The sequence below is a fragment of the Lactuca serriola genome, chromosome 3 (assembly GCF_051521515.1).
Source record: "Lactuca serriola cultivar US96UC23 chromosome 3, Lser_US96UC23_V15, whole genome shotgun sequence".
NCBI classification, from domain to species: domain Eukaryota; kingdom Viridiplantae; phylum Streptophyta; class Magnoliopsida; order Asterales; family Asteraceae; genus Lactuca; species Lactuca serriola.
The window spans coordinates 299417989-299434369 of NC_136410.1; the positions used below are offsets into that span (position 1 = coordinate 299417989).

Consider the following 16381-nt stretch of genomic DNA (forward strand, 5'->3'; position numbering starts at 1 on the left):
ATGAAGAAAATTTGTATATTAACCAAACCACATATATGATTGGTGTCATTTACCGTACTAATAATTTACAAACTATTATGTATTTAAAATTGTTATTATAATATAATATTTCACACTCCCATTTTTTAAATTGAGCGATTATTTGGCGATAACCAATACAATGTACTTTCAAAAAATAATGATTATGATTGTGCATCTTTCTTTTATTTTTATTTATATTTTTTTTATTTTAACATTTGTCTGTGTGGGGTGGTCATATATGAAAAAAATGTTTCTTTTTTAAAGAAAAAATACATAAAAACATTTCTTTTATTGTATATGGTTTTTTATTTGTTTTTTTTTATTTATTTTTCTTGTTCTTTCCTAATTTTTTTATTTAATTTTTTTCGTTGGTTATGTTTTGATCTATTTTTTTTTTCTTGTTTTCATTCGATTTGTGCTTTTTAGATAAAAAATTTGTTTGTACACTTAAAAAATAGTCTTTTTTTTATATAGAATGTAGACTTCGGCTCCACATCTATTTATAGACATGGAAAAATATTACTTACATTTTACATTTTAAAAAATAAACACTACCTGGAACATTAGGAGAATGAAGATATCTCATGGTATTTACATGAGATCTTTATTTGTTTGGTAATCACGTTACAAACATTAAACACATATTAGGTTTATTTAAACTCACAACCATAATCCCACAAATTTGAAACTTCCATATGTAACTAACCATGTAACAGAATATGATATTTAGCTCCATCCTTTTCATGTTCTCGCTTTCTTCATCTTTTGGCTCGCTTCGATTGGTTTTCCCGCCTTCTTTAAATTCTTCTCAAAGTTATCTTCGTCTTCACTAGCAGTGATGCTTCTTTTAACAGGAATTATTTTGTCTTCACCAAGGAACTTCTTAAACCAAATTGCTGACTTTTTTGGGTACCTTTGAAGGTCTTTCATGAAATCGACATAGATCATACCAAATCTAATACTATATCCAGAAACCCATTCAAAACTATCCATGAATGACCATATAAAGTATCCCATCACATTTATATTATTTCTGTAATGATTATATAACAAACATTCTTAGGGTTAAGTTTGTAATTAATTTCACATTACACAAATATATTCACTTGACTTACTCTCGAGCCAATCTAAGAGCTTTAAGATGTTCCTTAATGTATTTGATCCGATATTCATCATCACGCACTTGATCATATGTTTTACCAGCCTCATTCTTATCAGAAGACCCTATCAGAATTCAGAAGACATAAAAATATGAGTCATAAGCTATTCTAAAATATAAACAAATATGACAAGTGTAGTTTTACCATTCTCTGTGATGATCATATCTTTAGTAACATTGTAGGTTCTTTTAATGTAAATTAAGAGTTCTGTAAGTTGTTGAGGACAAAGATAAACCCGCGAACCCTGATATGACTATTAATTTGCATTTTCCATCGATTAACCATCATTAAAATACAAATTCAAAATATATATTTAATTATATCATTGTAAATGTATAAAGTTGTCTTACCGGCTCTCCAATATAGTTTCCACTGGGATCTTGTCCTAAAAAAACAAATAGACAACACTGAGACATATGTCATGAACAATGACAGTGTATATTGAAAACTTGGTTGTATAAGATACTTTGTTTACATCCACTTAATTTACAATTAATATAGAAAGTGTGTGGAAATTTAATATGAAGCCTAATAGAATAAGGGATAATGTCATAAATGGGATACAAACTACTTTTTTTTTCTAATTATCATCATTCTCAAACAATACTACAAATAGGTAATGAACTATTTTTTTTCTAATTCACAAAATACCATTGAAATAACTATAGTATGTGACCACAAAGTTCTAATTCCTTACCTTATAATAAAAAAAAATATTAAAGTAAATGTGTTTTGTGAATAAAAAAATATTTTATTACCTATTCATGACATTAACCCTAGATTTAACGATGTCAATATTATGTATGCTCGGTTCTATGTTTTTATAATTCACTTCCAAACTGATGATAAGATAATTATTTTTCCACCTTTAGTAAAAGTTGTTGTAAACAAAGGTCAGAGTTTTTCCATACCTGAAACCGCATAGTGACAATCTGTAGAATATCCAAGAGGGATTGCATCAGAAGGACCTTGATATTGTGTAAAATATGCAGTGTAGTAGTTTACTCCCAAAAAATCATATGAATCAATCAGCTTTTTACTTTGATTAGTAGAAAATTTTGGCAAAAGACGACCATTTGGGTGATCAGTGGAAGGAGCCGCAACAAATTTTTCCATGTTATCCGGCCAAGTACCTCTTGTTAATGGCTCAAGGAACCTAAAATATGTGTCATTGTAACATATATATTAATATTATTTTTAGAAAATCAAGTATCACAAGGGCATCCACAATGAATTTTTGTTTACAAAGTTTAATGGGTTGACATATCAACATTCCATTTTGTATGTAACATTCAATGGAACATATTTAAAAAAAAAGTATTTATTTCAATGTTACAATTCAAAGATCATTAAAATCCAAATTCATTGCTAACTTGGCATCCCATAATAGTTGGTTTTAATCTGTAACTAGGTATTCCATCTCATTTGACCATTCCATTAAAAAATGCATTGTGGATGATCTAAGTAGATGTTTTTCTTATAAGAATTATTAACATTTTGTTTTCAATTACCATCCAACCGTAAAATCATACGCGTATTTAACAGCTTGGACGTCTTTTTTATAACTATCACCACGATAAGGTTGAAAATAACTGCAATTGAGCGTAATTCCCACTTTACCCTTCTGGGTATCCTAAAAGACCATCATTGGCATAAGAAATTAGATTATTCTTGCACTGTTAAATGTTTCTAAAGATGTTCATATAATTAGAACATGTTGTTTTAAGTAATACCTTATAATCTTCAGAATACCTTCTATAAGCAGCTGCATGACAATTTAGTATGTTATATGCTACTATATATGGTTCTGTTTGAGGGTCGCCATCTTCATTTTCTCCACCTCGACCTGGTGCCCCTTGACCTTGTACATAACCAAAGGTGGTGAATATATGTGGTTCATTTATTGTTACCCAATTCTTTACTCGATCTCCAAACTCCCAAAAACAAATATCCGCATAGTTAAGGAAGTCGTCCCTGATTCTTGAAATAATCAGTTTAGAGTTTAAAAAGGAAAAAATGCATATATAATCATATTAGAAAGACTTACACAATTTTAGAACTTAAAAATCCCATGTACTCTTCTTCCAATGCATTGGGAAGATCCCAATGAAACAGGGTGACAAATGGTTTAATGTCATTAGCTAATAACTCATCAATTAACTTGTTGTAATGGTTGATACCTTCCATACTCTTACCCATGCTTACTTTGCCACCTATTTAATTCCATGGACATATTATATGTGTTATTAAGGATTTAATTATTAGCAATAACAACATAACATTTAAACTTCTTAACTATATCACATTTTCATAACGATTAAAATTCTTCAAAAATATAAAAAAATGAATTAACGAATGACTGGTTGTGAAACAATATTTACAAGGCCTTTTATCCTAAAATAATTTTGTTGGGCAAAAATTGTTTACAAAAAAAATATCGAGTAGATTAGGTTAACTTAATATATACACTTTTCATGGATTATAATTTTTAAAACATAGATAAAACCAAGTGAACAAGTGGTAAAATGTTTAAAGATATTACTTACAAAAAAAAATATAATTAGGGTTCTATTTGAGGACAAGACATGTGATAAGGAAGATCGAAAAACTTTATATCATTTTCATTTCAAAAGAAAAGTTGTTTGTTAAAACAATCGAAGATTTTGAACTTCGAGAAAACTTAAGCATAATAACCAAAGGTACATTCGAAAAAACTTACTTCAGAATAATATGGTTATTTTTTAGAACATCATTAGAAATCAATTAAAATACATATCCTAGAGGCTAGTAATAAAAGGTCACATAAAAGAGAAAACCAAATAGGGACTCCATATATGCATGTCTGAATAATAAGTTTTACATCTATTAGATATCCATGAAAAAGATTGAATCATAATGTTATCGAAAATGGTATCTCTTTGAGAGTACACCCCTTAAGTCGAACTCTGTTTCGAAAATTATAAATACTCCAAGACATTATAAGCATGATATCGCAAAGATATATCTTTTCGAACTCACTTAACCGAACCCAATGGCATATCTACATATGAGGAAGCCAAGAGGGACACAAAAAAGCTACACTAGCCATGAATCACTCAATAGTATTAACCCTCATATATTTATGCACAAACAAAAAGTGATATCTCCATTTATTTGATTAAGCATGATTGGACATGAAAAGTTTTCCAATCCTATGACTAGAAAGCACCTTACCGATCGCAACATTTTTCAATTAAAATCAAAGCCCTTTTCTTATCAATAGGCTTACATCCCTAAAAAATTAATATGAATGCCTTCTGAAATCTTTAGGATTGCATCGTGAAAATTAAAAGTTATGGTTTCATGGCCTAATTTTCATTGTTTGGGGAGTAGATCTCTTGGTTTCCAAGTTACTATATTAATCAGATCAAGATCCTTCCTGAAGGTAAGAACCTTAATCATCACACTTGTGATTCGAGAAACAAGGAATTCTCCAAAAGCAGTAAAAGACTTTTATCAATGCATAGATTAAATAATCCCTATAGATCCCTATTTATAATGTCTTGCTATCGTGATCAACCACCAAAACCAAATCCTAAATAAAAGGAAATCCTAAACAGAATCTGAAACTAAATAAATAAAAGAAAACTAAGTATAAGGAAACATTTAAAGTATCCTAATCTCGAAAACTATTTCTTGCGTCGGTAGACTTAACCAAACTGACCCATACATGTCGTATCACATATATATATATATATATATATATATATATATATATATATATATATATATATATATATATATAGCATCATTTCTTTATATTTATGAGTTTTAGGATCTGTGCGATTCTTTGTAGAAGGCTATAGTTCAAGCCTTTTTATTCATAGATTTTTATCATTCTATTCTCTTCTCATTTATCCATATTATCGACTAAGAACATTGTGACTCCTCATAATGGTTTCCACCCATATTATATGTTATTTGGGTTCTTATATTTTTGTGTTCATCGTTATATACAACAAGTGGTATTAGATTCATCTTTCCAAAAACTTCTAATACTAAATCAAATTTCATTCCCAAATATGGTAATCCAAATCGATTTCTCTCCCAAATGAGCTTTTGATTATGCTGTTTCTCATTCTTTTTTTTTTCTTTTTTTCTAATAGGAACCGAAAGTCTAAGCTAAGTTAGATACATTAGTTTAAATTCCGACCAAACTTATGTTAGTGTAATGTCTTCGTTTTCCTCTTCGAAAGGTTCCTGTAAAGAAAAGATTAGCAACAAACGATGTGGTTGAGGCTCGAGTTGGACTCGATTCCCTTAAACAGATTTGTCGTCTGTTCCCAGGATACAACAACCTTAGTAGTATTGTGTACTGTCGGATATTACCACTTGCCCAAAAGAATCGCTGGAAGCAGGAAGAAGAAGAGTATTTTCGTTCGTGTGTTTGAATGAGACGGCAAACCGTTAAGTTTAGCAAAAACAAGGGTAGTGCGCGAGTTTCTGGAGCTGCATTCGCGTCCGCAGGTTGCGCCCACGCACGAGTTCGGTGCTTTTGGTCTACGAAATCCAAGATTTGCATCCCTCCTGCGCGCGGGTAGGAATTGTAGCATAACCATAGACACAAACTTGTAAGTCTTTCATGCATTTAAGCTTATAAACCTTATTTGGTTTGGTCTTTCTACCAATGTGGGAATCATTCCCACATTCCTGTCCTTTTGTTAAATTTATTCTCAAATACGCATCTTTAAGTATCGATATCTCATTCACATATACTCTATTTTGGACATATAATATATCGTTTCGAAGTCCTCATGGAGGAGAACACAAACACACTTACAGTTATATATATATAATATATATATATATATATATATATATATATATATATATATATATATATATATATATATGTCTAAAGTTCATAAAAATATAAATATTTATATTAAATTTTCCAACAACTTATAAATTCTATCTAATCCCCCTATTTTCCTTTCCCTAGCCTCTTGCTAGCTTTTAGCTAATGAAAGTTATTGTTAAAAATCTATGTGAACCATGTACTTAGTAAATTAGAAAAAATTGGTACAAGATAGTAATTTGAACCTTACAACATTAGTCACAAAACTTGTATCAGGGCCGGCGGAACACAGACGCTATAAGAGGATCACAATAAGTGGATCACAGACTCTAAGTGAGGGGGTGAAATCAAACATTCAAAATAAAGCCAAATGAAAAGTTTAATCTTGTTCAAAAATCAAAAGTCCAAGACAATTTGTAGTGTTGTCTCATGATTTTCGATAGAATTTGCATGCTTACATATAATAAAAAAAATCAAATGGTGATTGTCTTTTATAAAACTAACTAAAAATTAGCAAATTTTTATAAAATGATAAAATAACATAACAACTAGCAACTTATATTTTAGCAAAAAAAATATTTTTTTAACAAATTACAAGTTAATATAACAAAATAAATTTAAAAACTAACAATTAATAATTAAATATGTTTTCATACTAAAGTTTTAACCATACGAATGATATCTCTATCTTTTGACTTTGCTTATTTATGATTTTTGTTACTTAGCTATCATAGTATCAAACTCATAACTTACAACTATTTCTATTACGTTAGTCGACTTCATATTTTCATGTTTTTCGTTTACGATTGTAAACACAAAGACAAAAAATTAAAAATATATTGTTTTTTAATTTAATAAAGTAATAGTTACTTTTTGGCAGCTTTCAACTGTGATCTCGAGCCTATCTCATATCGGTAATATACATTTAATAACCCACGACTACGGAGAGAAAGTGAAAAAATGTGTGTGTGAGAGAGAGCAAAATAGAAAATACGTAAAGCTTCCTCTCAAAAATGGCGGAGAGGAGACTCAAGCGGCAGCGGGTAGCTAGCCGTTGGCAAAGGTCAGAGGGGTATATTCTTGCGAAGACCGGTGGACGAGGCGAACATCGGTGGCTGTTTCAGGTCTTTTTGAGATCTCTTCTTCCGAAGACGACATTATCCTTCTGTTCAGTTGTGAGATCTCTTTATCTGGCAGACGGATTTTTGGTTTAATGTTTTCTTAAACTCAAAGGTTGAGTTTAAAAAGGTTGTAAATTGGTATTAGATTTTTGGTTTTTATTGAGTTTAAAAATAGTTTCCGTAGTTTATTTAGGTTTCTAAAGAATCAGAGTTAGTTTTGATTTTAAGTGAGTTTCGGAAATTTTGGTTGATTATCTATTTAGTCTCGGTTAATAAGTAAATTTTATATAAGTTGTATTACATGAATATAGTAAGCTTAAAACCAAAGGGACCAATTAGTTATTATAGTGATTGTTTCATATGTGAAATACATTTATACAAATATTATGAACCTCAAAACCGGGGAGGCCATGGCCCCCTAGCCCCTAAGAACCTCCGCGAGTGCTTGTATCCTAAAAATAAAAGAAGTAAGACAATGTTTCTTTTTGGAAAAACTGTCATTGAATCCCACCTAACTTTATTTGTATTTCAATTTTCTTAATCAAGCAAATATCAAATTTTTATAAGTTTTCCAATGAAATTGTATAGATAAATATAAATATATTGATGTTCTAAATAATATCTAGAAAGTCATGTAGAAATTATTTTCATATATACATTCCCTTGTATATACGGAAATCAAATCTTTTAAATATGCAACCTATTACAAACATATCGATAATTTAAGTTTGATAAATACAATATAATTGAGGGTTAGAAATCTCATCGAGTTTTAATGCGATCTTTTGAAACGGAAAAAACACTTACCAGGTAATATTCTTGACCATGAAATAGAGAACCTATAAGAATTTACACCCATTTTCTTCAACAATTGAACATCTTCCTGTTAAATATGTTAAAAAAAATTGCATGTAAGTATGTACTTTTACATTCAACCACATTGTTTTCATATAAAACGTAAATATATATTTTTACATTTTATCTATCTATTATTATACATAAATATGTATATTTTTTATTAAACTGCATATATATATATATATATATATATATATATATATATATATATATATATATATATATATATATATTCAATTGAGGAAAAAAAAGGTTGTGAACGAAAGAATGAATACGGGCCACTCATTTCGAATCTACCAATTAAGCGCTTCAGCGTACTGGACCGACTGAATAGATCATATTCATACATGAATACGTATATCCATATATGAATAAGTATAATGGAAGTGACTATACAAATACGAATATGACGACGATGGGTGGTGGTGGAGGTGGCGGTTGTGGTGGTGGTTGGTTGTGGAGGTGGTAGTGGTTGGTGGCGATAGTGATGGTGGTAGTGGTTGGTGGCGGTAGTGATGGTGGTTGGTGGCGGAGGGAGATGGTTTATTCATATATGAATACACATATATTTATATTCATACTAGTTTATAACCCGTGGAAACCACAGTTTCAAAATAAAAGAATTTTTCATAGTAAAAATACATAAATTATTTATCAGTTATTTTAAATAAATCATTAATTATGAGATATACTAAATTTTTAAAGCTGTTATAACTTCAAATTTAACATATAATTAGAAAAAGTAAATTTGAATTTTGAAGTGTTGCCTAATATATCTCTTTGATATGTGCCATAATATTAATGTAGAATTGTATTAGAGTGACACATGTCAAATGGAGATTAAAACTATTTATTTATTAGAATAGGGATATGACTATTACTCAACCTCTGTTGGCCTGATATGTCGGAGCATTTGCGGCAAAAAAAATAAATGATTGGTTAAGAATGATTCTCCCATTCTTAATATTTTTATTTTTCCAATTGAACTTACATCTCTCTCTCTCTCTCTCTCTATATATATATATATATATATATATATATATATATATATATATATATATATGTGTGTGTGTGTGTGTGTGTGTGTGTGTGTGTGTGTGTGTGTGTGTGTTCATTTGAGACGGACATAATTTTGTAAGATCGTGAAACCAATTTTTTCTAATGAAAATATTCTAGTCATCGTAAAAATATAATATGTATAATATTCTAATATTATATGTTTTTGGAATATTTCAATATAAAATATGTTAAAAATAATGTTTTAAAATATCACAATATTACATATATTATAGTTTTTTGAATAACAGAATATTAGAATATTTCACTAGAAAAAATGTCATCACTCTCACAAAATTAGATGCGTGTCAAATTAACCTAACTCTCTCTCTCTCTCTCTCTCTCTCTCTATATATATATATATATATATATATATATATATATATATATATATATATATATATATATATATATATATATGGGAGGGTTCATGTGAAAATGCAAATAATTTACGAAAACGCGAACTATGATATTATGTCACCTCAACATTATATTTTGGAAAATAATTCATCCAAACTTTGAAATACATGATGATAATCGATGATAGATGATAAATTGTTTCATATTAACAAAGTATGATTTTTAACATTTTTATTATGAAAACATGAATTTAAAAATGATTAAGGACGTGAAAAAAATATAATTATCAAAACCGTCTTAAATCTATATTACCAAAACACCATCCAATTTAACTTACTATTTTTAATTTATTGCTAATAAATTTATTTTTTTTATAGTACATGTGTTTGATTTTCATAAGATAAAATTTGTTTTCGCGTTTTAGCAGGATATTTATATTTTCGCATGAACCTGTTTCTATATATATATATATATATATATATATATATATATATATATATATATATATATATATATATATATATATATATATATATATATATAGAGAGAGAGAGAGAGAGAGAGAGATAAGTTCAATTGAGAAAATAAAAATGGTTGACATGGGGGAATCATTATCAGCCACTCATTTATTTTTATCGCAAAAGCCTCTATCACATTGGCAAAATAAGAAAGGAATATACGTGTGTTTCCAACAAAACATGTTTCCTTAAACTATGTTAATCATTACATTAATGTATACAAAAGCATTGTTTATTTTGTTTTTTTTTAATTTTTAAGGAGCTATTTTTATCGAAAAATGATTTTAAATATATCAAAATTATTAATTTTTTTAATTCTCTATAGATAGACATCTATAATGATATATTTTTATAATAAAATAATTTTTTATAGTTTCAGCTATCGTTATTTATAAGTGAATAAAAATGCATCAGATTTTTACTATGCCACATTCGTTATTCACTTATGAATAAAAAAATATGATTATTTTTTTTTACAATTTAAGCATCATTCTTATATGAATATAACATATAATAAACTTTTGATGTTTACATCAACTCTCGTCACATGTTGTTGTCATATATGAATAAAACGTGTATTAACTTTCCGCACAAATTATTTATATACGAAGAACATATTTATCATAATTTTGTTACAGTTCATTTATTATTCATATATGAATAAGTAGTTAAAATTTTCAAAACACTTCATCTTTTATTAACATGGTACTTGTTCATATATGAATAACAAATTAACTGTAACAAAAATATGATAAATACTTTATTCATATATGAATATAACATATGATGACAACTAATACACGTTTTATTCATATATAAATATAAATCTGAAAAATGATATAAAAAATATATTTTAGGTAAGAAAAGTTTATTACGTGTTATATTCATATACGAACGATACTTAAACTATAAAACAGTTAACCATACGTTTTATTCATAAGTGAATAATAAATATATTGTAATAACGAGAGTTGAAACTGTAAAAAAATTATTTTATTTTAAAACTATATCAATATGGATGTCTTTTTATAGAGAATAAAAAATTTATTTGATATATTTAAAATATATATTTTTTTTCATAAAAATAGCTTTCTGAAAATCAGAAAAAAAAAATGTATGTTTTTTTGTATATTAAGGTAATTATTAACATAGTTTAAGGATACATGTTTGGTTGGAAAACTCGTGTGTATCCGTTAACGATTTCCGTTGGTACGTGCAAAAGTTTTGCGGCAAAATAAATGTGTGGCTGTGAATAATTCTCTCATTTTCAACTTTTTTTTCTAATTTGAACCCTTCTCTCTCTATGTGTGTGTGTGTGTATATATGTATATATATATATATATATATATATATATATATATATATATATATATATATATATATGTCGTACAAAATACCACTAAGATTGTATGTAAAAATACATATTTATACACAAAAATTTGGATTTAAATGTCCATATGGGTTTAAAATTATTCATACATAATACTACATACTACATAAATAATATGTAAATAATACATATTTATAGTAAGAGATATTAAAATATGCATAAAGTATACATTATATACATTGGGTTGTAAGACTCAAATATTAAATGAGTTTATTATATATATATATATATATATATATATATATATATATATATATATATATATATATATATATATATATATATATATATATATATATATAGTAGATGTGTGCCCGTGCAAAGCAGTGATTATAAATAGTTTTTTTGACGAATATTTTTTTATAGAAAAATAATTATTAGATTTTGTTATTAGTTATTTTATGTAATAATAAAAATTACCACTTTTAATTAAAATATTTATGTTTAGAACTTGTATTTATATTGTATGTTTATGTATTTGATATAAATTAATAATTATCGGCATCTAGTTTAAGAAATATAAATTAACTTATATTGATGGATTTAATATTTTAAAATTGTTATTTTGCTCCAAATTAATTTTTTGATCTCTTAATTTAAGTCTTTAAAATTTTGGCAAGTATTAATGGTTTTCTTATGCATAATTGATTTATACAAAAAGTTTTGTATCTTGTACCTTTTAAAATTCAAGATATGACTAATATGTTTTATATATCGTATAAGATATAAAATTTTAACAATTTGAGAAGTTTGAATTTATAAGAAAAATAAGAAAAAATTTGAATTATTAAAATTAATGAGGTTTTAATACATTACATATGTAAACCTCTTCTAATAAATATCTTACATATTAAATGTGGAATTTTAATTTATAAAATGAAAAATACAATAAAATGAGTGAAAAATAGAAATTAAAAATTCTAGAAAATGTCATGCGTTCAAATGAAAGAGAAAAGCACATTTAGAAAAAAGATTTTGATTTATTAGCAAGAATGACGTTATTTGTTTAAGTAATAATCTTTGGTCAAGTGGTAAAGCCCTCGTAAAACACGGACGAGATACAGGTTTAATTCTTTTCCACATAAGTTTTGTTTTTCTGTTAAAATTTAACATACCTTATAACGATATATTATATTAACGAAGATTAAAAATCAAAAACATGCTAGCTTAATGACAACACTAAATTATATTGAATTTTCTTTTAAAATTTAATAGATCTTATAATAATGTATTATATTAGCGAATATTGAAAATAGTAAAGTTGATGCGTGATTATCTTATTGATACTACTTTAACTCTATACCTTTATTCTTGAATAATTATCATCAGCATAGCATGCATTTGCACCTCCTTCAATCTTATCTGCAATAATCATTTTCATATTTTATACTACAAGAGAAAAAGACAAGACATTAAAACTTTAGAAAGGAAGGGAGGGAGGGGTCGACCAGGGTGTCTCAAACAGAAGCAATCCCAAATACTATACCCTTTGCCGTTTGCTCTCCAACCACCTTCAATCTGAAATCAAAACATGCATATAGTTATGATAACAATAGACTTAATCAATGCTTAAGAAATGACATCTAAACACCATCGATTGGATTTTTTGTTTGTGATCATGAGTGTGTCAGTGTATAAACAGATATACACCTGGTAAGCAGATGATCCTACTCCGAAGAAGAAATCGTTAGGGAAGTCATGACGTTTGATATTAGAGGCCATGTTATCGTCATGGTCAAACTCTAACACCGTTTTACTCGTCATCACAATTAAACAACTAACCGTAGTAGGCTGGCTTAATAGAAAATCTTTAGGACTTGAATTTATAGAGTTGAAGAGATGTTATACTCATGCTCAAGTGGTCCGATATTTATACAACTACAAGTCTCAAATTAATGGTCAAGATTGATAAGATATATCGATAATTTAATGAATAAAGAAACGTAAAAATATATATAATTTCATATTAAATCTCTGTTTGATAGTTTACTTTTTTAATATTTTAAGATTGATAAGATATATCGATAATTTAATGAATAAAGAAACGTAAAAATATATCTAATTTCATATTAAATCTCTTAGTGTGATAGTTTACTTTTTTAATATTTTAAGATTGATAAGATATATCGATAATTTAATGAATAAAGAAACGTAAAAATATATCTAATTTCATATTAAATCTCTCACATCCATAGTTTACTTTTTTAATGTTTTTGGTATATCTTAAGAAAAGTGTAAGTTTATATATATATATATATATATATATATATATATATATATATATATATATATATATATATATATATATATATATATATATATAGGGAAAAATGAATATACCCTTAAGGGTATATAAGCTTAGGTACCCAAACTCACTATATTACGTCGTTTTGTATTATATAATATATTCTAATTGTCTAATGTTCTTATAATTTAACTTCTAACTTGATTTACTTTCGTAATTTTTATAAATTACACATTTATCTTCCTTTTACATATTTTTCATTTTCAGCTACAATATATATAGATTAGTAGGTGTTCGGTAAAAATATATGATGTATGAGAAAGATAATAGTGAAAATTGGAAAATCTTGAAAGTAAATCAAGTTAGGGGTTAAAGTTTAAGAACATTATAATGAATATATCAAACAAAATGACGTATTATAACGTGTTTGGGTACCTAAGCTTATATACCCTTAAGGGTATATTCACTTTTCCCATATATATATATATATAGAGTAAAGTGAATATATCTAACAACCTTATATAAGCTTAGGTACCTAACCTCATCAAACTACGTCATTTTGCATTAAATTTTCATTGCAATCATCCAAGGTTCTTAAACTTCATCCCTAAACTTGATTTACTTCAAAAAAATTTGCAAATTCATCATTATATTTCTCCTACATCCTTTCATTTGTAGCGGTAGGATATGAAGCCCATCAGGTGGTATTCGGTAGAAAGACGTGATGTAAAAGAAAGATATTGGTGAAAGTCCAAAGATTTTGGAAGTAATCAAGTTATGGGGTTGAAGTTTAAGAACCTTAGACAATTACAATGTAAATATGACACAAATCGATGTACTATTATGGAGTTAGGTACCTAAGCTTATATAAGGTTGTTAGGTATATATATATATATATAAAACATAAAGTACATTGTTTTACAGTACACATTTCAAAACACAAATTGTACAGAGATTAACACGTCATAATAAAATCCCCAAAATACTCTTGACAATTTCTTCGGCTTAACGATTACCTGAGAATACATGTTATTTTGAAAATGGTCAACATATATAATGTTGGTGAGTTCATAACCATGTTTGACTGTAAGATTTTGTATTGTTTGTAAAACCCAGAAAATCCGATATTTTCTGTAAATTATATGAAAATGATGAAATGATCAAGTACAAATGTATGTGTGATTTCCTTTGTAAAAACATGTATAAGTAAGCAATTCAAAAATTTCCTTGTATTGTATATGCTGTAAGTAGAAGGTAATGAATAATAGTATTCCCCATAAAATCCGATATTTTCTGATTTATAATTGTGTCGTGGTCCATGTATTACCGTAGGATTTGTTTTCGCGTCATTATGATTTAAGTATTTTGATTCCCGTAATGTATCGATGGTAATGGATCTCTACGTGAGTCGTTATAACCATGCATAATAAGGACTAATTCTCCTGTCTTGGCATTTTTTCAAACATCGGTTTTGATCAAGATTTTGTCACCCTAGACTGGCCTAGTCTAACTGTAGCGAACAACTCAGGTGTGGGGGAGTCACCCCCGTATAGATCTATACACAAACTCTCGTTCTCCCTCCAGGAGACTCTGATTATAACTACACTCTACGGCCAAACACTCAATGGTGTCAACCGATAATTCTCACCAGATCCCAGTGATTGTTACATAAATATGTTTAATGTTAGACGTATTTTGATTTACAAACACCTGATGATACTTGAATGTGAAAAGACCCGGCCCAACAAACATGAAAATGGACAGTTGTGGCCCATTAGACATGTAAGTTAGTTCTAGGCTTGATAGTATGCAAATGGACATGTTGAAGCCCATTATGCATATAATGAATCTCTCCGGGCAAAATTAGCATGTGAATGGGCCACTAAGGCCCAATAACATGAAAAACTAATTTAGGCCCATTGAGCATGTAATTGGGTCACTAAGGCCCAATAAACATGAAATGAATATATTGGGCCCAATAAACATGAAATAAATATATTGGGCCCAATAAACATGCAAACGAATCACGAAGACCCAATAAACATGTATAGGAAGTATTAGGCCCAATATCCGTACCGTTGTTGTATTTCGTTTGTTTGTTATAGTATAGTTCATTTAGTCGAAAAAATTTATCCGTAATGTTATAAAAAAATCCAGTGTTTTGTTATAATGATATTTTTAGTTTTTATAATTTGAATTCATGTTTAATAAAAATTACACTTTAGGTCCCTTAAGAACTAAGTTGAACATTTAAAGGCTTATTTTTTACATAAAATGTCATTTTTGGTCTATTTTAATTAAAATAACATTTTAGCCCATTAATTTATAAAAATTTGTATTTTCGCCCTAAATGTTTAGAAATTTACGGACTTGGCCCAAAAATACATATATTGACATTTTCGGCCCGTTTTTGCGGAAAATTACATTTTCAGCCCATATTTGAATGAAATGACATTTTCAGCCCAAATTGTTATAAAATTAACATTTTTGGCCCAAATCTTGAAGTAAGTGTCATTTTCAACCCCTAATTTTGTGGGTTTCCATTTTTGGCTCAAGTTTTTATTTCATAACATTTTGATCCGAAAAAATTGTGATTTTTGCAATTTGGGCCCAAAAAAGTCGTAAGGCCCACATTAAAGCCCATAATTCAAAATTTTACACTTTTGGCCCTTTGGAAGATATGATTGTTATAAAAACTCATTTTTAAGTGAATGTGACCCTTTTGGTCCTTATAAAACCGTAGGTGTCACTTTTGTCCCAATCTTTTGTTTATTTGTCAAAAATGACCCTTATACAAGATTTGTATTTTGTTTTT

The 16381-nt window shown here is 27.7% G+C and overlaps 1 protein-coding gene across 2 annotated transcripts; it reads right to left on the minus strand.

Annotated features, from left to right (window-relative positions):
* Positions 1-584: 584 nt before the first annotated feature.
* LOC145094941 (raucaffricine-O-beta-D-glucosidase-like) lies at positions 585-13156 on the minus strand. 2 transcript variants are annotated; one of them, XM_079032906.1, is made up of 12 exons: positions 12972-13156; positions 12770-12839; positions 12625-12683; positions 7947-8022; positions 3229-3394; positions 2915-3155; positions 2693-2814; positions 2093-2337; positions 1532-1566; positions 1326-1434; positions 1137-1245; positions 585-1054 (listed from the first exon to the last, which is right to left on the minus strand). In XM_079032906.1, exons 1-12 carry the CDS (start codon positions 13083-13085, stop codon positions 763-765), a joined length of 1638 nt encoding a protein of 545 aa, XP_078889032.1. In that variant the 5' UTR covers positions 13086-13156; the 3' UTR covers positions 585-762. The 2 variants fall into 2 exon arrangements, with proteins under 2 accessions (XP_078889032.1, XP_078889033.1); XM_079032907.1 differs by lacking the exon at positions 1326-1434 and having other exon boundaries at positions 928-1054.
* Between the last annotated feature and the right edge of the window lie 3225 nt (positions 13157-16381).

Coding starts and splice junctions, on each gene's coding strand:
- LOC145094941 (XM_079032906.1), bottom strand. CDS start 13,085: ATGACGAGTAAAACGGTGTTAGAGTTTGACCATGACGATAACATGGCC. Junction 12,684..12,769: donor CTTCTGTTTGAGACACCCTG/GTCGACCCCTCC, acceptor TGATTATTGCAG/ATAAGATTGAAGGAGGTGCA. Junction 2,815..2,914: donor GGTATTCTGAAGATTATAAG/GTATTACTTAAA, acceptor ATGGTCTTTTAG/GATACCCAGAAGGGTAAAGT.